At 41.6% G+C, this 24,023-nt stretch overlaps 1 protein-coding gene across 1 annotated transcript; it reads left to right on the forward strand.

The window, feature by feature from the left end:
• Positions 1-3,051: 3,051 nt before the first annotated feature.
• Positions 3,052-24,022, forward strand: PCYOX1 (prenylcysteine oxidase 1). The gene is made up of 6 exons (XM_044261326.1): positions 3,052-3,241; positions 4,288-4,494; positions 5,721-5,895; positions 19,538-19,749; positions 20,074-20,226; positions 20,642-24,022. The coding sequence occupies exons 1-6, from the start codon at positions 3,130-3,132 to the stop codon at positions 21,298-21,300; spliced, it is 1,518 nt and encodes a 505-aa protein (XP_044117261.1). The 5' UTR covers positions 3,052-3,129; the 3' UTR covers positions 21,301-24,022.
• Position 24,023: the final 1 nt, after the last annotated feature.

Raw genomic sequence — 24,023 nt, forward strand, 5'->3', positions numbered from 1 at the left:
CTCACAAAACAAACTGAGGGTTGCTGGGGGAAGGGGGGACGGGAGAGGGGGGTGGGGTTATGGGCATTGGGGAGGGTATGTGCTATGGTGAGTGCTGTGAAGTGTGTAAACCTGGCAATTCACAGACCTGTACCCCTGGGGATAAAAAATACATTATATGTTTATTAAAAAAATAATAATAAATTAAAAAAAAAAAAGAATCTGCCTTCTGCTTAGGTCATGATCCCAGAGTCCTGGGATTGGGGCCTGCTCAGCATGTTGTTGAAGTGTGGAGTTGTTACTCTGCTTGGACTATGACAGTCAACAACATGTACTTAAAAGTTGCACTATTGCAAAATGTGTATATTATCCAGGTACGCATACACTATTTTTTTGTACTGATGGTCCTGTACCAGAAACATTTTCTTTTATTGTTACTTACCTTTTAAACTTTGTTTAGCCACTTAAAGAATATCTGCTCATGGGGCTCCTGGGTGGCTCAGTGGGTTGGGCCTCTGCCTCCGGCTTAGGTCATGATCCTGGGGTCCTGGGATTGAGCCCCTTATTGGGCTCTCTGCTCCGCGGGGAGCCTGCTTCCCTTCCTCTCTCTCTGCCTGCCTCTCTGCCTACTTGTGATCTCTTTCTGTCAAATAAATAAATAAAAATCTATTAAAAAAAAAAAGTATCTGCTCATGGCGCAATTTGTCTCATCAGGCTCCCTGTTCACCAGAGTCTGCTTCTCTCTCTGCCCCTCTCCTCAGCTCATGCTCTCTCTCTCTCCCTCTCACTCTATCTTCTTTCTTTGTCTCTCTCAAATAAATAAAATGTTAAAAAAAAAAAAAAAAAAAAGATAGGCCCAGCCTAAGGCACGTCTAGTGGAGAAGATTGCTCAGAGGAGCCTGGCTGGAATTTGGTCAAGGAGAGAACCTTAGTAAGTGTTTGGTCTCCTAGGGAGGGGAGTCTGCTTTTTTGAACAGCATTCCTTTGCATGAATGTTTGTTATATTATCTTATTATTACTTCTCATATATATGGTAGCAATTTCTATGACCTTTTTAAAAACCTTTTGAGTTTTCAGTGGCAGTGTTATTTTAAAAGGGCAGGAGTGCAGAATGAGAAAGCCTCTGACCCACCTTCCACTTTGCAAGTCCTTTACATTTTGTCTTCACTGAGTGTTCTTTCAGTAAACTCCTTCCCAAGGTTTCAGCAGCAGCAGTGAAAGCTTCAAAAGATGACACATGGGTCAAAGTCACTAATATGGTCCATTCTAATCAACCAACAAACATTTATTGAGTGCCTAGTAGGCTTAATGCACTGATAATTGTGTTGTGGGGATAATGTAGTTTGGAAAAAGGAAAATAAAACACACAGAGAATTTAGTTCTTTGTAATTTCTAGATATAGTGAAAATGGAGCTTACTCTTCACCTTTTTATGTTAACTAGGAGTGTTTATTTCCTGTATGATTTCATCTTATTTCATTAATACCACCTTCACTCCCCCTTTCTTTCTCTGCTTAACTGGCCTCCTTGCTGTTCCTCAAACATGCCAGGTATTTTACTTACCTAGACAGCTCTTTCCCCAGATATTTGCTTGACTCACTCTCTCACTTCCTGCAAACTTTTGCTTGGATTCTATCCTGTTCAATGAGGCCTAGACCAACTACCCTATTTAAAACTGCAACCCCATCCTCATTCCTCTCACCCCACTCTTATAATATATAATTTACTTGTTATAATTACCATATCTCTTTCCACTGGAATATCATCTTCATTAAAATAAATATTTTATTTTATTTTTTTCTGTCAGACACAGATCACTAGTAGGCAGAGAGGCAGGAGGTGGGGGGCGGGGAGCAGGCTTCCCGCTGAGCAGAGAGCCTGATGCGGGGGCTTGACCCCAGGACCCTGAGATCATGACCTGAGCCAAAAGCAGAGGCTTTAACCCACTGAGCCATCCAGGTGCCCCAAAATAAATATTTTAAAAAATGTTTTGTTCACAGATTTTTCTAAAGGACCTAGAACATTGCTTGCCACTTACAAGGAACTCAATAAATATTGGCCCAATGAATGAATGCTTTTTGCACTGGGGTTTATACTCCCTTTTTCTAAGTTCCATCTTTGTTTGTATCCAACTTCTTTTCCTTCCGTCCATACTATTCTTCATGTTCACATGATGGTTTTTTTGTTTTGTTTTATTTGGGGGGGAAGAGTGGAGGTGGTGTATTTATTTTACTTACAAAATGGGATCTTATAACACTCATCAGTCAGTCACTGTTTTTCTCACCTACCGATACCAGGAAAAATCCTACAATTTTTAAAAAAAGATTTTATTTATTTATTTGACACAGAGAGAGACAGTGAGAGAGGGAACACAAGCAGTGGAAGTGGGAGAGGGAGAAGCAGGCTTCCTTCTGAGCAGGGAGCCCCATGCGGGGCTCGATGCGAGGACGCTGGGATCGTGACCTGAGCGGAAGGCAGCCGCTTAACTACTGAGCCACCCAGGTGCCCCAATCTTTCTGATGCTTGCATAATGTTCTACTGTGTGATACGAGTGCATTACTTTTATTCATATCAGCCATTACTTTCCATCTTGGACCACCTCATCTCTGGTCTCCCTTTTCCCCTTTCACCCTCATGGTTTACCCATTCATCTTATGCCCAACAGTCCCCGGAACATAATGGTCACTCAGTAAGCATTTTTTGCTCCGCGCGTCTGGCAGCAGTTTGCTGTGTGCATTCTTTGACAGGGAGAGACTGAAGGGACAGAAGAGGGCACTAGTGAAGAAGTGATGCTTCACCTGAATAGATGGGGAGTAAGTAAGGGGGCGAGCTGAGGTGAGCCTCCGCTTCTCGTGCCTCTCGTGTGTCCTTGAAGTAGGGTGCGTCTCAAAGGGGGCTGGGACGGGCTTGGGGACCGAGAGAACCATGTTTGGAAGCTCCTGGAGGGACGCACCCAATAGGGGTGCGGTGGCCCCCGCTTGCTCCCGGCGGGCTTGGGTGGAGCAAGGAGGGGCGAGGCCCGCTCAGGGCGGGCCTGGGCGGAGCTCAGAGGGGCGAGGCCGGTCGGGGGCGGGACGTGCGGAGCGCGCAGACTCGTAGCAGCCGGCGGACTTGTCGGGTGTTCCTGGTGGTCTGCTACGCTCCGGGAGCCATGGGGCTCATGGCTCGGGAGCTAGTCTCCTCGCTTCTGGGGCTGTGGCTGCTGCTGTGCAGCTTGGGGTGCCCCGGGAGCGCCGAGTTGCGGGCCCCGCCGGATAAGATCGGTAGGTGACGCGGGGGCGGCGCGGAAGGGGTGCGGGAGCGCGCAGTGCAGCAGGCCTCGCGGCCGCGACGTCCACCAGGCCGCGCACACCGAGTCCTCCGCGCAGGTCGCGCTCTTCTCAGTTCATGACTCAGGGTCGCTGTCGGTGCCCCAGGGACCGTGTCTTCCCGGGCTTGTCGATGTGCCCACTAGGGGAATGGGCGGTGGAGGGGGTATTGAGGCAGGCGGCCGGCCGCCAAGCGTCTCTCATGCCCCTGTCTCGGAGGCCTGGGGGTCTGGGGAGGCCGAGGACCCTCTCCCCTCCTTCCCTTGCTGCACCTTCGGGAGGCCAGTCTTCTGGTTTGTTCTGGGGCGACCGGCCGCCTCACTCTGCGGATGACAGGTGCACGCGGTCACAGCACACGGAGCAGTGCAAACAAGCTGACCCTGTCTGCTTCCCTTGACAGGCTGGACTGGAACCCCATTCCCCCTTCCACTTTGCTGAGGTCGGTCTGCTCCCAGAGGCCTGAGCTTGCACAATTTCTCTACCTAGAACTACTACACAGCGGAAATAATCCACTCTCAAATTTCAGTCTTGGATTTTGCTGTGTTTGGTATTCTTTTTTATTCCCCTTCAAGCTTTGTTTGGTGGGGACATTAACCCATCTATATTAATGAGACAGAACAATTCTTGGCAAAAATGGCGGCCACCTGCTTTAAAATGCGTGCTGGAAAGGCCCACCTCCTGGTTCCCTTGTGTTCGGCATGAAGAAGGTGTGCAGAACCAGTGGTGCCTGGACAAAGAGCTCTGAGAACCTTTGGGGATCTGCCCCCACCCCAGATTCAATGTCAATTTGTACATTAATGTACTACCACTTTTTTCGAGGGCAGTGTCTGTCCAGATTCAGAGTTCTATCTTCAGCAAGTGTCACTTGCCTCCAGGTCCCCAACTTCCCTAAATTGGTGATTATAGCCTTGACTAACATCTGTTACTCAAAAACAAAACCCACATAGTTGGGTAAGAAGGAAAGAAACTATTCCCTTTTTTTTTTTTGTTCCCACTCATAGCAATTATTGGAGCTGGAATTGGTGGCACCTCAGCAGCCTATTATTTGCGGCAGAAATTTGGGAAAGATGTGAAGATTGACCTGTTTGAAAGAGGAGAGGTGGGAGGCCGTCTGGCCACAATGACTGTCCGGGGGCAAGAATATGAGGCAGGAGGTTCTGTCATCCATCCTTTAAATCTGCACATGAAGCGTTTTGTCAAGGACCTGGGTATGTAATTTGGTCTTAGAGCTAATCAGATTTCTGTGTGACCATCCATGGATATGTTTATCAGATAGGGGAACTGAAACTTTTCCGCCTTGTTGTCTTTTACAGAGAAGTTGGTAAAATGGTTTTCTTCACTTTGCTGCTACTTTGCAGTTAGTACAAGCTTAGTTAGGAGCCACTTTCCTGTAATGGGACGCTAGTTATCTGTATCTTCAGTTATCTGGAATTACAGCCATGGGGTGGGGGTGGGGATGGTTGCTGTTCTTAGTTCTTAAACCTCTGGGTTGGTGTTGAAGAATCAAAGAATGGTTTGTGTTAGCAGGAACCTTGTGTACTCATTTCACAGCTGGGAAAAGCCCAGAGGCTTTAAGTCACTTAAAGTCACTCAGACAGGTATGGATGCAGACCTATGCCTAGAACCTGGGACATTTGACTGCTTCCCTGCCGGCAGAGGAGCTGGACAGGTTGGGGGAGGTCTGGCAGGTCTCTGCAGGTCCTTTGCTCAGGGAGTATTGGGTAATTTTTGCTTCCTTCCAGTTATCTGAAATATCCAATTATGCAAAGTAGGATCTGCACAGGAATGGGGATGCCTCCTTTCTCTTTGCTGCCTTCCAAATCCCCTGTGGATGCTTCTTGGGCCTCTCCTCCATGAGGGCAAATGTATGCCAGGAGCAGTTAATGCTGCAAATATTCATGTCTGATGTTTGTGTTTTTGTTTTTTTTTAATTTTAAAAATATTTTATGTATTTATTTGAGAGAGAGAGAGAGCGTGAGCAGGAGGAAGGGCAGAGGGAACAAGTAGATACCCCACTGAGCGGGGAGCCCGATACGGGGCTTGATTCCAGGACTCCAAGATCATGACCTGAGCTGAAGGTAGATATTTAACCAACTGAGCGATCCAGGCGCCCAACATTTGTCTTTAAATTGAACTCAGTTTGTATTCTGACATTTTCCTTTGACTTTTTAGTTTTTTTCCAACTAAAAATGGCCAGTCTGATTTTGATATATCTGTATGACCACCTGACCCATCTTTTAGAGATCTGCTTTAGGACAGTGTAATGAACGAACAGTGTATTACACACTGTTCTGAAGATAGAGCTCCTTTAATTCCTGAGAACTGGGGAATCCTCGAATTCACTCACTTCAGAGTGTCCCCTAGCTTCAGATGACCTTTCATTTGATCAACATAGAAACCCTGAGTTTAGCTAACCTTTTCTCTGTTTTTGCAGGTCTCTCTACTATTCAGAGCTCTGGTGGCCTAATGGGGGTGTATAATGGAGAGACTCTGGTGTTTGAGGAGAGCAGCTGGTTTATAATTAACATGATTAAACTAATTTGGCACTATGGATTTCAGTCCCTCCGAATGCACATGTGGGTAGAGGATATATTGGACAAGTTTATGAGGTAATTTTTTCCCCTTCTGTTTACCCTAAGACCTTTTTGTTAGATGATCTATAGGAATTTTATTTCTTGAAACAGTTCTCTTACCTAACTGTAAGACCTGTTGGTCAGACTGTTAGGTAAGTGGTTTGTATAAAATATGCAGACTGTTTATCCACTTGAATACTGAAAGAGTAGTTAATTTTTGCTTTTGAAAACATACTTTACAGATGCTTATTTAGTTTTGCCATACACACTTAAATGCTCTACAAATGTTAACTCCTTGAATTCTTATGACAGCTCTCTCAGGTACTATTACTAGCTTCGTACAGATGTGGAAGGTGGAGGCACAGAGGTTTCAAGTGCGCAAGAACACCCCACCCAGTAAGTGGTGGAGTTCCCACCCAGGCATTCTGGCTCCAGAATTCTCGCGCTCTCTCTCTTTTAAAATATTTTAATTTATGGAGATAGCGAGAGAAAGAGCATGAGCAGAAGGAGAGGGAAAAGCAGATCCCCTGCTGAGCAGGGAGCCTGACGAGGGGCTTAAACCCAGGACCCTGGGATCATGACCTGAGCCGAAGGCAAATGCTTAGCCTTTGGAGCCACGAAGGTGCACCCCCCCAAATTTAAATTGAGATACCGAATTCCAGCACTGTTCCAGTGTAGTGAGAATAAAGGTGCCACTTTTTCTTTATGTTTTTCTGTATTTTTCAGATATTTCTAGGTATATTGCTTTGGTAATTAGGAAGGATGATATAAAATAATCAGTCTAACTTTAAAAGATACAGCCCCCCCCCACTTTTTTTTTTTTAAGGCTGTTGGCATGTGCTAATTTTTATGCTGGTTTACAATTTTAGATGCTGGAGAAATTTAACTTATAAGTGCTAATGATATTTCATTACTATGCATTTCAGTGTAGTAAAATAATTGTTAAAAAGGTAAAATTACATATCTTATGTGACCCAGCTATTGACAAGGACAGATACAAGGATTGAGTAGGATAAATATACTATAGTTTTTGTAACTTATGGTAGTTTGGGATATCTTTCTCTCTCTTTTTAAAAATATTTTATTTATTTATTTGACAGAGAGCACAAAAGAGCGAGCACAAGCAGGGGGAGCAGCAGAGGGAGAGGGAGAAACAGGCTCTCTGCTGTGCAAGAGTCCTGATGTAGGGCTCCATCCCAGGAACCTGGGATCATGACCCAAGCCCCAGGCAGACACTTAACCAACCGAACCATCCAGGCGCCCCTGGGATTTCCTTTTTATTTATTAATTTATTTTTAAATTATTTATTTATTTGATAGACAGAAATCTACAGTAGGCAGAGAGGCAGGCAGAGAGGGAGGAGGAAGCAGGCTCCCCGCTGAGCAGAGATCCCGATTGGGGGGCTCGATCCCAGGACCCGGGGATCATGACCTGAGCAAAGGCAGAGGCTTTAACCCACTGAGCCACCCAGGCGCCCCTTTCTTTTTAAACATTGTTGTTAGGTCAATTCCTCAAACACTTTTCCAGTGGGTACGTTAAGGTCAGCTACAGTGCAGATTGTTTTGTTTTGTTTTCAGATTTTATTTATTTTTTTTGACAGAAACAGAAAGAGATCACAAGTAGGCAGAGAGGCAGGCAGAGAGAGAGGGGGGAAGCAGTCTCTCTGCTGAGCAGAGAGAGCCTGATGCAGGGCTCTGATCACAAGACCTTGAGATCATGACCTGAGCCACCCAGGCACCCCAGTGCAGGTTATTTTAAAGTAGTCATTTATTCATTTACCAAATACTGATAGCTTATTATGTGCCAGGCACTATTCTGGAGGATATAGAATCTAGAACATGTCCCTGTCCTCAAAGAATAGAGAAACTCCTTGTTTCTCTAGTAGAGAAACAAGGAGTAAACCAGTAATTAAGAAAACATATAGAATTTGTGTAGAGAGAGTCAGTCACTTTGTAAGGAAGGAAGGTGGCATGTTGCTGCATGCTCAGCAGGAAAGTCAAGTTCAGATGGTACCAGATACAGCCCTGCCTGCAAGTTTTCTTACCAGTGGTTTGCTTGGCATGTAGAGAACTGCCCTGTGAGAAATTAAGAAATCACTTTTAAAGTGAATTCTGGATATATTACAGAACTGTGAAAAAGACACAGTGATGGGATACATAGATTATACCTTTTGTTGTTGTTGTTTAAGTAAACTCTGTGCCCAATGTGGGGCTCGAACTCTGTGCCCAATGTGGGGCTTGAACTCATGACCCCAGGGATAAGAGTCTCATGCTCTATGGATTGAGCCAGTCAGGTGCCCCAGGATTATACTATTTTTGATTTTTAGAAAGATTTTATTTATTTGAGAGGGAAAGAAGAAAGAGAAAGCATGAGAGGGGAGAGATCAGAGGGAGAAGCAGACTCCCTGTCGAGGAGGGAGCCCAATGTGGGACTCAATCCTGGGACTCCAGGATCATGACCTGAGCCAAAGGCAGTCAGTTGCTTAACCAACTGAGCCACCCAGATGCCCACTATTTTTGATTTTAAAGTGTATTTTTTTTAGTAATCTCTGGACCCAGTGTGGGGCTTGAACGCACAATCCCGAGATCATGAGTCAAATGCTTTTCTTTCTTTTTTCTTTCTTTTTTTTAAAAAGATTTTATTTATTTATTTGACAGAGACAGACACACAGTGAGAGAGGGAGCAGGGGGAGTGGGAGAGGGAGAAGCAGGCTTCCCACCTAGCAGGGAGCCCTATGCAGGGCTCAATCCCAGGACCCTGAGATTTGACCTGAGCCAAAGGCAGATGCTTAACAACTGAGCCACCCAGGTGCCCCAGTTGAATACTTTTCTGACTGAGTCAGCCAGGCACCCCTATTTTGATTTTAGAAAACATTTCCCCTACTTTATGGAATTACTGCCTCCCTCTGGTCTGTCTTTGATATTTGATTATACAGCACTGATCCTTACGGTGTTCAAAGGGCCATGCACGCTACATTTCTGTTTCTTTCAATAAGTCAGGAACATTAAAAAAATTTTTTTTTTAAAGATTTTATTTATTTATTTGACAGAGATCACAAGTAGGCAGAGAGGCAGGCAGAGAGAGAGGAGGAAGCAGGCTCCCCGCCGAGCAGAGAGCCCGATGCGGGGCTCGATCCCAGGACTCTGGGATCATGATCTGAGCTGAAGGCAGAGGCTTTAAACCACTGAGCCACCCAGGCACCCCAGGAACATAAAAATTTTATTTTGAGGGGCGCCTGGGTGGCTCAGTGGGTTAAGCCGCTGCCTTCGGCTCAGGTCATGATCTCAGGGTCCTGGGATCAAGTCCCGCATCGGGCTCTCTGCTCAGCAGGGAGCCTGCTTCCCTCTCTCTCTCTCTCTCTCTGCCTGCCTCTCCATCTACTTGTGATTTCTCTCTGTCAAATAAATAAATAAAATCTTTAAAAAAAATTTTTTTTATTTTGATAATTTTATCATATCCCTTGAGAAAGTTGGAGAGAAGGCTGGTATTGAGCCAGCATGTGCCAATTGTTAAAGTAGTTAAATACTGCTGGACTAGTAGTGACATAGCTGTTGTCCTGTGTATTCCCACTCCTCCCTTTCTGCCTCCTCTCCAAACCCCTTACACCCACCACCAGCAGGGAATCTTGACTCAGTTCTAGTGCAGTCATCAGTGTACTTTCTGTTCAGTGCTATACCAGTTATTAAATAAATAAATGACTCTTGAATAATATGCGGGGGTGTTGGGGTGTCAATAGTTGAAAATCTGTGTATAACTTTGACTTCCCCCAAACCTAACTGCTAATAGCCTGCTGTTGATAGGAAGGCTAAGAACATAAACAGTTAATACATATTTTGTATATTATGTCTAATTCTTATAATAAAGTAAGCTGGAGAATATGTATATATGGAAAAATTGTAAGGAAGAGAAAATATAGTTGTGGTACTCCACTGTATGTATCTGAAAAAAACCAGAAAAACAAAACCCAAGGATAAATTTACCTGCACAGTTTGAACCCGTGTTATTCAAGGGTCAACTGTATTTGTAATATCACCCCTTATTGGAGATAGTCTGGATTATTGCAAAAATCAGAATCGAGAACTATAGAGGTTGCTAAAGAGTAATCTGGAACAACAGATGCCCTGCATTTCAGTGAAGCAGTAGTTTTCAACCCTGGCTGCACATTGGAATCATGTGGGGATTTTTTTTTTTTTTTTAAGATTTTATTTATTTGTGAGAGAGAGAGAGAGGGAGAGGGAAAGGGAGAGAGACAAAGGGAGAATGTGCGCACACGCGTGAGCACAAGCAGGGGGAGTGGTAGAGGGAGAAGCAGGGCCCCCCATGCTGAGCAGGACCCTGGGATCATGACCTGAGGGCTGAAGGCAGACGCTTAACTTACTGAGGTACCCATGGGCCTTGGTATTTTTAAAAGTACCTCAAGTGAATCTTACCTACAAAGTTGCAAATATTAGGTTAAAATGTGCAGTTGGATAATATTCTTGAGTTTTTTCTTTCTCTAAATAGTATAGAAACCTAAAGCCCTTGCTCAGTTTTTTCTCCCTGTTTTCAATGTATATGACAAATCCAGTTGGGTCCCCTTCTGGAAAAACTTTTGGGGGATTTGCTGGCCAGCTTTGGAGAAGTACATTGTCATTTTTGTGCTTCCATTTCAGGGGGCACAGTGTGAGTGAAGGCCCATGTGACACCTGAAAGAGGGTGATAGGCAACACCCCACACCCATGCGAGTATGCATTCATTTTTCTTGTTGGTGGAGCTGTGGAAATCCTGTAGCCCATGCTGTCCATACTTTCCAGTATGGACATACTTTCCAGGTTAATTTCCAGTTCTGAGCATTTATTATACAGTTCTTCTGGTTGGATACTATTCCTTACTTCAGAGTCTGATCTCTTCTCAGCCTTTTCCAGAAAAACCTTCCCTTAATCTCTAGTTGCCATTCATTTCTCTTTTCAGACATCCCATGAGTGTTATATAGAGCACACCACCCACACACTCGTGTGTTCTGTCGTGTATACAGTGATTAGAATCCAGTAGATATTCACTCAGATATCTGTTGAATTGAATCATCTGGTTCAGTGATGGCTTCCTGTTGGAGTATCTTGGTTTCTGGGCTAGGTTAAAACTCACTCTTGGCTCTAGCAGTTAGTATGTTTCTGAGCACATATTAGATCATTAACATTTTTTAATCTGAGACTGATAGGAGAATCAGTGAAAGGCTTTATAAACACCCTTTTTTCCTTGCAGTACTCCTAACAAATATTTTGAGTCATTTTTTACTCTTTTCTTTTCTTCCTTTCCCAAATCCAGTCTATCTTTAATCCTATGAGTTTTAAAAATGTATCCGGAATTTCACCACTTGTCACCACCATGGCTTGTACCACTTTGAAACAAGCCACTATTATCTTTTGTCTGTATTGTTGGAGTAGCCTCCTGTGGTAGGCTGAATCAAATGCTTCTCTCCCCCTGCAAGATGTCTACACCCTAATCCCTGGAACCTGGCATTGTATTATCTTACATGATAAAAGGAACTTTGCAGATATGATTAAATTAGGGATCTTGAAATGGGAAGATTATTCCAATTATTTAGGTGGGCCCAGTATAATCATAAGAGTCGGTGTAGGAGGGATGCAGGAGGATCAGAGTGAGTAGGAGGAAATGTGATAAAGGAAGAGGTTGGAATGATCCCAGAAAGGTTCCCCGAGCCAAGGAATGCAGGCGATTACAGAAACTGAAAAAAGCAAGAAAATGGATCCTTCCCTCAGAGCTTCCAGAAGGAACCAACCTTGCCTACATCTTGACCAGTGACAATTGACTTTTGGATTTCTAACCTGCAGAACCATAGGATAATAAATTTGTATTGTTTAAGCCACTAAGTTTGTGGCAATTTGTTACAGTAGCCACTGGAAACTAACACTAACTCCCCTCCCTGCTTTTGCCCTTGTGCTACGAAGATCTGTTTTCAGCATAGCAACCAAAGAGGTCTTTTTTTTTTTTTAAGATTTAATTTATTTATTTGACAGAGAGAGAGATCACAAGTAGGCAGAGAGGCAGGCAGAGAGAGAGAGGAGGAAGCAGGCTCCCCACCAAGCAGAGAGCCCCATGCGGGGCTCGATCCCAGGACCCTGAGATCGTGATCTGAGCTGAAGGCAGAGGCTTTAAACCCACTGAGCCACCCAGGCGCCCCCAAAGAGGTCTTTTTAAAATCTAAGAGTCATCATATTACTTCTCTGCTCAGAAACTTTCATTGGCAAAACAGAGCTACCCTACGACTGAACAATTCCCCTACTAGATATTTATCTAAAGGATACAGAAGTCCCGATTTGAAGGGGCATACACACCCAGTTATAGTAGCACTATCAACAATAGCCAAAGTATGGAAAGAGCCCAAATGTCCGTCAACAGATGCATGGCCAAAGAAGACGTGGAGACACACACACACACACACACACACACACAGGGGAATATTAGTCATCAAAAAGAATGGAATATTGCCATTTGCAACAATGTGGCTGGAACTAGAGTTAGTATTATGCTAAGCGAAATAAGTTAGTCAAAGAAAGACAAATACATGATCCTACAGATGTGGAATTTAAGAAACAAAGCAGATAAACATAGGGGAAAAGAAGGAAAAATAAAATAAAAACAGGGAGGCAAACCATAAGAGACTCTATAGTTAAGAGAACAAACTGAGGGATGCCTGTGTGGCTCAGTTGGTTAAGTGCTTTTGGCTCAGGTCATGATCTCAGGGTCCTGGGATCGAGTCCCACAACAGGCTCCTTGTTCAGCAGGGAGCCTTTGCCTGCTGTTTTCCCTGCTTGTGCTCTCTCTTTCTGATAAATAAATAAATAAGGGTTGGGCGCCTGGGTGGTTCAGTGGGTTGAGCCACTGCCTTCGGCTCAGGTCATGATCACAGGGTCCTGGGATCGAGTTCCGCATCAGGCTCTCTGCTCAGCGGGGAGCCTGCTTCCTCCTCTCTCTCTCTCTGCCTGCCTCTCTGCCTACTTGTGATCTCTCTATGTCAAATAAATAAATAAATTCATTAATAAATAAATAAAGGTTGCTGGAGGGGAGGTGGGTCAAGGGATGGACTAAATGGGGGATGGGTATTAAGAAGGGCTTTTTAGGATGAGTACTGGGTGTTATATGTAAGTGATGAATCACTAAATTTTATTCCTGAAACCAGTACTACACTATATATGTTAACTACCTTGAATTTAAATTAAAAATACAAATTTTCAATGGCTATTTCATGCAGAGTAACAGCCAGAATCTGTACAATGGCTTGAAAGACCTGATGTAGGTAATTGTCTCCTAATTTTTTGTTTCCTGTTTATTATGGGCAGAATTATGCCCTACTCCCTTCATAGGTTGAAGCCCTAACCTTACCCTGTACCTCAGAATGATTGTATCTGGAGATAGGGCTTTTAATGAGGGAATTAAGTTAAAACAAGGCCACTACGGTGGGCCATATTGGATGTGACTAGTGTCCTTATAAGAATAAGAGATTAGAACACAGAAGAGACACCAGGGATGTGCAGGCTTATAAGGAGGATCCTGGGAGGACACAGTGAGAAGGTGACCCAATTGTAAGCCAAGGTGACAGTCCTCAAAACAAACCAAAGCTGTCAATGCCATGATCTTGGACTTTTAGCTTCCAGAACTACGAGAAATAAATTTCTGTTGTTTAAGGCACTCAGTCTGTGAAACTTTGTTATGGCAGCCCCAGTGAACTAGTGTTGTTGATCTTCTATTCTGCCCGTTACTGAAAGTGGGATATTGGGGATCCTGGGTGGCTCAGTGGGTTAAGCTTCTGCCTTCGGCTCAGGTCATGATCCCAGGGTCTTGGGATCGAGCCCTCCATCGGGCTCTTTGCTTGTCAGGGAGTCTACTTCCCCCCTTTCTCTGCCTGCCTCTCTGCCAACCTGTGAGCTCAGTCAAATAAATTAATAAAATCTTTTTTTTTTTTTTAAAAGATTTTATTTATTTATTTGTCAGAGAGAGAGAGTGCGCACGAGAGCGAGCACAGGCAGATGGAGTGGCAGGCAGAGACAGAGGGAGAAGCAGGCTCAAGGAGCCCGATGTGGGACTCTATCCCAGGATGCTGGGATCATGACCTGAGCCAAAAGCAGATGCTCAACCAACTGAGCCACCCAGGCATCCCAAATTAATAAAATCTTAAAAAAAAAAAAAAAAAAAAGAGGTGGGATATTGGTCTTCAACTAGTATTGTTAAATTATCTGTTTCTCCCTTCAGTTCTGTCATTTTGATTTCATGTATTTTGGAACTCTGTTGTTAGGTGTTTGTATAGTGATAATTATTACATCTTCACAGGCTAACCCTTTTATCATTATAAAATGTCTTTCTTTGCCTCTGGTAACAATTTTTGTCTTAAAGTCTATATTCTCTGCTTTAGTGTGATCAGTCCAGCTGTCTTTTTGTTAGTTTGTATGGTGTATCTTTTTCCATCTTTTTACTTTCAACCTACTTGTGTTTGAATCTAAAGTGTATTTCTTGTAGACAGCATATTGTTGGATCATGATTTTTTTTTTTTTTTGATCTGTTCTGCCAGTCTCTGCCTTATGAATGCAGTGTTTAATCCACTTATGTTTAGTTACTATGAATGTAGGGTTTATGCCTGCCTTTTTGCTATTTATTTCCTATACAGCTTATGTTGCTGTTGTTTATTCCCCCATTGTTGCCTTCTTTTGTTTTATTCATTCATCGCTGATGAACTTGTAGGTAGCTTCTACCTCCTGGCTATTGTGAATAATGTTGCAGTAAACACAGATGTTTTAAAAATATCTTTAATTCTGTTTTTAATTCTTTATATTTCCTTTATGCAGTTACTTTTACCAGTGCCTGTCATTTCTTCATGGGGATTTGAGTTTCTGTCTAGTGTATTTCTGCCTGAAGGAATTTCTGTAGTCTAATTTCTTGTAGAGAAGGTCTGCTAGTATTGAATTCCATGTTTTTTTTACCTGGGATTATTTTAATTTCTCCATTTTTGAGGGATAGTTTTGCTAGATGTAGAACTCTTGAGTTGATAAGACTTTTCTTTTAGCATTTTGAATATGTCATCCCACCAACTGTGGCTGGCCTTCATAGTTTCTGATGAGTAGAGTGAGCTGTTAATCTTTTTGAAGATCTTTTTTTTCTGGATCAGTTGCCTTTTTCTTGCTGCTTTTGGTATTCTTTGTCTTTCTCGTCTATATTTGTTTGGGTGTAGATCTCTTAAATTTATCCTGCTTAGATTTAGCTTCCTGAGTGTGCAGATTAATGTTTTCTTTCAAATCTGGGAAGTGTTTGGCCATTATCTGCACCCCCACTTCCTGCCTCTGCTATAATTCCCATTATATTTATGGTGGTGTTAGTATGCTTTTTGTTGTCCCATAGTTCTTTGATGCTCTGCTCATTTTTCTTTTCTTTCTGTTCCTCAGAATGTATAATTTCAGTTGACCTTAAAGTTCACTGATTTTTCTACTTCAAATCTGCTATTGAACCCTTCTAGGGAATTTTACATTTCAGATACTGTACTTTTCAACTCCAGAATTTAAAAAAAAAATAGTTTTACTCTTTATTGTTACTTGGTGAGACAATGTTTACATACTTGCTTTAATGCTTTAACATGGTTTCCTTTAGTTCTTTGAACATATTTATAATAGCTGATTTAAAGTCTTTATCTAGTAAGTCCAATATCTGGGTCTCCTCAGGGACAGTTTCTATGACTCTTTTTTCCTTTCCTTGTTTTGGTCATTCTTTTTTTAAAAAAGACTTTTTAGGGGCGCCTGGCTGGCTCAGTGGGTTGAAGCCTCTGCCTTTGGCTCAGGTCATGATCTCAGGGTCCTGGGATTGAGTCCTGCATCTGGCTCTCTGCTCAGCAGGGAGCCTGCTTCCTCCTCTCTCTCTGCTTCCCTCTCTGCCTACTTGTGATCTCTCTCTGTCAAGTAAATAAATAAAATCTTTAAAAAAAAAAAAAAGACTTTTTAAAAAAAATTAATAAGTTCATTAATTTGAGAGAGCAAGAGCATGGGAGAGGGACAAGCAGACTCTCCGCTGATCAGGGAGCCCAATTCAGGGCTGAGATTGAGAGTTGGCCGGTTAACTGACTGAGCCACGCAGGGACCCCATTTTTTTTTTTTTTTTTTTAATTTTAAATTACCCTCCACATGCAATTTGCAGCTTGAACTCACAACCTTGAGATCAAGTCACCTGCTGTACCCACTGAGCCAGCCAGGCACCCCCAGGTCACACTTTATTTCTCTGTTTCATGATTTTTGTTGGAATGGGACATTTAAAGTAACATTTGGCAACTCTGGGATTCAGATTTCACAGCTACCCCAGGGTCTGTTGTTTTTGATGTTAGTTTGGTGACTTTCTAGGACTGATTATGTTAAGTCCGTATTCTTTGTCATGCATGGTCACTTAATTGTGTGTTGGGGGCTAAGCTTCCAATGCTCTCAATGGGTGGTTTACAACTCTACTTTAGCCTTCACTTTTTGCTTGCTCAAAGCCCCAAAGTCAACCAGAGGTGACAGATTAAGGCCTTCTAAGGTCTTTCCTAGGCATGTGATAACCTTATATGTAGTCATGGCCTTCTGGGTCACCAAGAATGTGTGTTTTTCATTCTCCAGGTTTTTAAAGTCTTTTGGTCAGCCTCTTGTTAGCCCCACTTGATATCACAGCTTCAGGTAGCTGTGATTTCCAAATTGCCTCTAATTTTTCTTGACAGATGCCCTCAGGATGGGCTATTTGTACAGATCAAGCTCTGAATCAGGTCAAGTTGAGACAAGTCCCAAGGATAGAGCTTTTCAGTGAGCTGCCAGATAGGTCAGATTGTGGCACTTTGCTCGGGATGGGGATTTGGAGGCACTCCAGACCTGTTCTATCCTCTGCCATGGTTGACAGGTTGTAGGTTTCACAGGTATTTATATATAGTGGCAAGACTGCTGGTTTTGAAAGCTACCTTCCTGGTCTGAGGGGAATGGGAATAGGGCAAATTAACATGCCAATGGGCTCATTGTTCCTATTGAGATTCAGCCATGTCTCTAGAAAAAATACTCCTGGGACTTTGGCAAGTCTGGTTTAACTCCAGAGTTTTGAAAATATTGGTGTTGATTTTTGTCAGTGTTCTCATTGCTTTTAGGTAGATTTTCTGAAGTCCTTATTCCGCCCTTCCAGAAGTGTTTCATCTTTCACTCCCTACCCAATACTTTTTTGACGGTGTCTCTTCCTGCTCTCCTGGATCTGTTTAAACTGCACTGGCATGGTTCTTTGAACACACCAGGCATGCTTCTGTCATTAGGCTTTTGCACCACTCTATCAAAAATATTTTCTCCTCTTGGTGCTGCAGTTCTCACCTCCCTCAGGTTTTTGCTCAGATGTTACCTTCTTAGTGAGGCTTTCCTTGACCACTCTACTTATCCTTGGGAACCATCTTATTTAGAGTTGCAATCTACGAAGTCTTCTCAGTCTTCCTTTTTGATTTGCTTTCTCCTTAACATTTATCATCCTCTAAACTGTTATAGAATTTACTCACATTGATTTTTTTTACTACCTGTTTCCCTAGCTAGAACCCAGGATCCATTAGGGATTTTTTTTCCCTCTGTTGTGTTGACCTCTGCGTCTTTAGCACCTAGAATACCTGGCTCAAAGTCAATGCTCCATAAATATTTACTGAATGAATAAATGTTCAGGGTTATACAAATGCAGTTTTACAAAAGGCTATAAAGCAGTCTGAGTAGCAGAAATTACACATCTCTCTAGTAAATATGTATTCTTACGCAACTAGTATTATAAAACAGTTTCAGTGCTCAACGATTACATGGTCTCTGTTGTCTCACATCTAGGGGGCATTTACTGGAGGCTTGATGTAGTGGGTTGGGTCCCAGGCAGGTGGTGGCATGGAGAACTTTATATTATATATGTTATTTAATTGGCTGTTTTGTCTTATTGACCATTAGTCAAAGGGTTTCTTCATTTTCTGAGATACTCAGTCTGTTTTCTAAAGAACTCTTGGGTTTTCATCCTCTGCTTTTTCCAGCTTCCTAGGGACTAGAAACCAATTGATACAGTTGGAAGGAGTTTAGTTTTTGTTTGGGCATTGTTACCAATTTCTCCCACAAAAATGTATTCAATGTTTTGTATATTATACTATTAGATAGGAGGTAATATTGAAATGGATGTGACATTGTCGCATTTGCATTGTCGCAAAAATATTTACAACTTTGGGGCACTTGGGTGCCTCTGTTGGTTAAGCATCTGCCTTCAGCTCAGGTTATAATCCCAGGGTCCTGGGATCGAGCTCCACATCAGGCTCCCTGTTCAGCATGGAGTCTGCTTCTCCCTCTCCCTCTCCTGATGCCTCTGCTTGTGCACGCTCTAATAAAGAAATAAAATCTTTAAAAAAAAAAAAAAAGTTACAACTTTGAGAGAAGTTGATGTAAGACAGAGATATTTCTTTAGTACTTATTTCTTCCTTTGTTTCATATACTTAATCTGTGTATGTGCCTTATTACCTGTCCCCAGCTGTAAGCTCCTTGAGGGAAAGGAATTGTATCTCTGTCTTTTTGTATCACTTGCAACTTGAAAAATTACATATTGAATTATTGCATGGGTATTCTTTTTAGTCCATGAAGTTCAGGAAAACATTAGGTGGTTCTAAAGATTAGTAGTTGGGCAAAGCTTTGCAGAGGAGGTGGGGTTCAAACCCGAAGTGTATTTTAGTTGGAGAAGAGCTAGAGCAGTGTTGGGGAACAATATAGATAGCGTATTTAGATCAGTGAACGAGTCAGGTGTGTTTAAGTGGAGGGTATGAGAGTGTGTGTGTGTGTGTGAGAGTGTTTGAGGGAAGGAGCGACAGCTTGTGCTTGAGCCTTCTACTTCTCATGTGACTTTTACAGAAGTCCTTTTACTTATTTCTGTATCTGTAGTTAAACCAAGAGTTAGACTTGATGAGTCTGGCTCTAAAATTCATTCCTTTTTTAAGGTCAGGAGTTTATTTAGTAAGCAGCGGTAATAAGCAAGTTGTTTTTTTGAGTAAGTCAGTAATGACTGAAGAGTATTTTAGGGCTTTTGGGAGATTCATAAATGTTCCAAATAAAAGAAACTGGAAGCAGGTAGATCGGTTATTCCTCTTAGTAGTTTGAGTTTAAATCCTGAGTTAAGATCAGGGCAATGAGAATGAAGTTAACAAGAGAGATGTTGTGAAGACTGGTAAGGTTTACTTCTTGGGTGGGAGAAGCAGAAAGAAGTGAAAATATTTGTTTGAAATTAAATGAACTGAGGGTGACATGTAGAATATTAGGAGTGAACATCCCAATCTACATTTTGGTTGTGATAGGGAGTGTGTGGAGAGGATCAGGTCCGGTGGAAAGATGAAATTTAATTTTAGACATGTCTAACTGCTGCTGTAGATAAAATAGTTGAATGAAAATAAGACCTAGGACATACCCTCTTATCCCAGTGGTCTCCCAGTGACCACATTAATGCAGAAGAATATACAAAGGACAGTGAACTACTTGAGGAGGTGTGAGTGGGGATGAGAGCTTCTAGGATACCTGGGGAAAATGGTGACTGAGGTGCATCTTACACCACAGGTAGAAATTTATTGGAAGGAAACATGCTAATTCCCTTCCCCTTATCTTGTTTGGTGTTTAATGGCCTTGTCTCTTCTCTTCAAAAGGATCTACCGTTACCAGTCTCATGACTATGCCTTCAGCAGTGTAGAAAAGTTACTACATTCTCTAGGAGGGGATGAATTCCTTGGAATGCTTAACCGAACACTTCTTGAAACCTTGCAGAAAGCAGGCTTCTCGGAGAAATTCCTCAATGAAATTGTTGCACCTGTCATGAGGGTCAATTATGGCCAAAGCATGAACATCAATGGTTTTGTGGGTAAGCCAAGGTTTGGAATGGTTATAGACATTAGTTCACAGAGGAGCTTACCTGGTACTATGGTGGCTCCTAACTTTAGGCCATGAGTTGGAGAAGACTTACCTTTCTCCGAAACCTCAGACATGGTTGGCAAAATTGTGTATATGTAGATCTGTGCGTTTTTAGTGTGGGGTGGGGGAGAGTCCTTAGCTTTCACTGAGATTTCTGCCCCCAGGGGCTCTTTGACAGTGTCTGGAGCAGACCTGACCTAAATTGGGAAGAGAGTGGGTAGAGGGCCTTTCGCAGAGTCAGAATTAAAACTTTTTTTTCCCCTACCACTGACAGGAGCAGTATCATTGTCCTCTGCTGATTCTGGCCTTTGGGCAGTAAAAGGTGGCAATAAACTTGTTTGCTCAGGGCTCCTTCAGGCATCCAAAAGCAACCTTATATCTGGCTCAGTAATGTACATAGAGGAAAAAACAAGGACCAAGCATACAGGTGAGCCTGAAATTCTACTATTCCTTATTTATCCTCTAGAAAATAATTGCTTAGGGAGAAAAACCACTCTTCTGTTATTTCTCCATTCCAAATGATGGAATTATAAATTGTATATGTTGTACCGTATGGAAATCTTCACAGATGTGCACAAGTACAATGGCACATCTCCTTGGATTTAAAAATAATCTCATTCTTAATGTAGAATTCCGTATTTTGTACTTATTGACAAGGTATCATCTCTATACCAGTAGGAAACTGGCTTCAATTTGGCATAGTTATATTAAAGGATAAAACTCTTTTTAATTCCTTAGAATTAACTTACAACTATTTTACATTTTATAAACTATTACGGTAATTATTTTTGGAAGGTGTATAGTAGGTTAGAAACACTAAAATGTATGCTTCTTTCTTCTAGGAAATCCCACAAAGATGTATGAAGTGATCTATCAAATTGGATCTGAGATCCGTTCAGATGTCTATGACATTGTCTTGGTGGCCACTCCACTGAATCGAAAAATGTCCAATATAACTTTCCTCAACTTTGATCCTCCAATTGAGGAATTCCATCAGTACTACCAACATATAGTGACAACTTTAATTAAGGGGCAGTTGAATTCAACTCTTTTTAGCTCTAGAGCCTTAGACAAATTTGATCTCAGTACAATCTTAACCACTGATAATTCAGATTTGTTCATTAACAGCATTGGGATTGTGTCCTCTGTAACAGAAAAGGATAATCCTCAACCGTTAACAGATAGGGGATACGTTTGGAAGATCTTTTCCCAAGAAATTCTCACTAAAGAACAAATATTAAAGCTCTTTTTGTCCTATGATTACGCTGTGAAGCAGTCATGGCTTGCATATCCTCATTACAAGCCTCCAGAGAAATGTCCCTCCATCATACTCCACGACAGACTTTACTACCTCAGTGGCATCGAGTGTGCAGCAAGTGCCATGGAGATGAGTGCCATTGCCGCCCACAATGCTGCTCTTCTTGCTTATCACCGCTGGAATGGGCACACAGACATGATTGACCAAGAGGACTTATACGAGAAACTTAAAACTGAACTATGAAATAACACTATCACTTTTCCCCCCTTCTGGTTCCAAATGAAGTTATCACTGGCAAAGAACACAATCTGAGCAGAGGTGATTTTGAATTAGCTCTTTTGTCATAAATTGGTATTGTTTAACAAAAGTAATCCCAGTGAGTTATGAGAAAATACAAGTTTCTAATTAAGTGTGAAGGTGTTAACTACTGCATTTATGCCATCTCCAAAATTTCTTAATTCATGTTTTGATATCCATCAACAGTGTAGAATCACTTGGGATTTGTTAAAACATATGGGTTCTCTAGCTCCTCTGGAGATTCTGATTTTCTAGGTCTAGGGAATGGGGCCCTGGGTTTTGAACAAAACTTTAGAACATTTTAAGCTGAGCATCTGAGGAAGAGTTTAAAAACAAATTTTAGTGGGAGAGTAGATCTCTTGGGCTTCACAGCTGGAAGTGACCTTCAGATAGTTAGAACTACTACAAGAACTGGTATCATACATCTGGCTTTGGTTAATTTATACCCTTTTTCAAAATAGATGTGCCCATGCCAGGAGGCTTGACTTTTTGAATGTTCTTTGGACTGCTTCTGTCTTGATTAGGGGTAAAATTCAGAAGCCTTAGTAGGTTAACTTTGTCACAGAGAAATCTCAAGTAAAATGAAAGCAAATACAGGGTATTTGTTTAAGAAATTACATTTTCAAATCCTCACCTGTGGAGCTCTAAAAAATACTGCTAGACTCCCATGTGACCCCAGAGTCGGATTTAGTTGACTGAGGTTAGGCGCTCAGCATTGTAGCTAAAAAGTTCCTAAGGTGCAACCTGGGTTGCGAATCACTGATGTGGGGGGGTTAAGATGTCTCTAAAGGGGTTTCAGTGCCTTAAAAGTCCCAGAAAACCTAATGCATGATTAAAGCAGATTCATTTTGTGAAGAACAATTTCTCTCAACAAGAACTCTAGTAGTAATCTTGACAGTCAGCACTGTCAGTCTGATGACAGAAGCAACTCAGATTACTCCAGAGCCACTGACCTTAGAGTAGGATATTCAGAATGATACCACACTTGATCAAATCCAGTCCATGTTCAAACTATTAAATGCTCCTAAACTACTGTAGCATTTGGGGTTAGAAACAGGTTGCTGAAACCTTGTTTTTAAGGCAGTAGTTCTCTACTTTGGCTGCACACTGGAATAACTTTTTAAGATTTTAAAGCTTCTCAATTGATTCTAATATGCAGTCAAACTTAAGAACCAGTTCTACATCTATTGTATAAAGATATCATGAGTGGTTGCCCTTGTAGTTGGTCACTAGTAGGACAGAATGAATAAAAGCTTGTGAATTCTAAAAGTAACTGTAACAAAGTTTAACATGGATTGTTGGAGTCCATCAGATTATGGCAGTAGCTACTTTTGCAAAATGGTGTAAGAGAACATCTATCCTTAATTGAAATGATTTGTCTCTACTACAATTGTGAATATTAATGTTGTTAAAACTGCCAAAATATATTTGATGTAAAGGCAGGGATTAAATTTAGATTTGTCAGAGGGTCAGCTTTCTAAAAATGTTCTTAACAAGTATGTTAAGAGGCAGTCATATTTTTCCTTTTATGGTTTTAATGAAGACAATATTGTGGAAAATGTAATATTGCGTTTTATGTGTGCTGAAGGTAAATAAAAATTGGTAATGGAATAGTTTCTATCACTCACAGAGTTGTTTTGCAATAGGATATATTATTTACTTAACAAGAACACCAATTTAAAAATGTGATTGTATCAGACCTACTCTGATTAAATTTCCCAAAAGGGAATCTGAAACTGCTTCCTCTAAGAGCAAAATATTACTAATGTATTAGACATAACAGTTTCAATGAAAAGAGCATTAATTTTTTTTTTTTTTTTTACTGGAAGAAAAATACTAGCCTGTTACCTCATTAGACTACTCAATTTGTTTTTGTATAGAAGAGGCTGGTAAAAATTATGCAGGAGCTAACTGAAAGCCAATTCTACTCTAGTGGTTCTCCAATTTGAATACACATCGCAGTCACCTGGAGTGCTGCTTAAAATAACTGGTGGGCCTCACCCCAGAATTTTAGTGGGTTTGGAGTGGTAGATGAAGATAGCATCTCTACTAAGTTCCTAGGTGATGCTCTTGGTCTGGGAACTGCACTTAAGAGAATGAGTTCTGTAATTTAGCTCTATGTGGTCGCAAAAAAATGCGTCAACATCAGTGAAGATTTAAAGAGCTGCTAGAGAAGGGAATAAAAATGTACTGCACTTGACCCCAACTCTCCTTATTGTGATTAGGCTGGTTTGATTCCTCTCACTATTCTTTGGGTGTAAACATTTTCTATAAACAGAAAATAACGTTATAGAGATATATATAAGCCATCCATTGTGTTCTGTTTTTCAAGTACCTTACATACTCGGCTCTGTATACCCCATTCTCTACAGTTTTAAGTGATTCAAGATTTGTAGGCGTTTTACCAGATCACAAAAAGTACAAACCTAAGCATCTGCTTGGTAGGTTTCTTGAAGTTAGGTTTATGATACCACCATTTGCAATTTACCTTCTGAGTTTATGTGCCATAAAATTTAAGACCTAGATGAATGTATTATGGGGAGCATTACAACTATTCTTTATACTCCACTAAGAACTACAGTACACTGGAACGTTTTTCTCTAGAGTTCTATTCTTGTATGAAAAAAATTTTCCCTGTTTATGTTCAAAATAAACAACTGTATCATTAC

This window comes from Neovison vison, chromosome 8, assembly GCF_020171115.1.
Source record: "Neovison vison isolate M4711 chromosome 8, ASM_NN_V1, whole genome shotgun sequence".
Classification (NCBI taxonomy): domain Eukaryota; kingdom Metazoa; phylum Chordata; class Mammalia; order Carnivora; family Mustelidae; genus Neogale; species Neogale vison.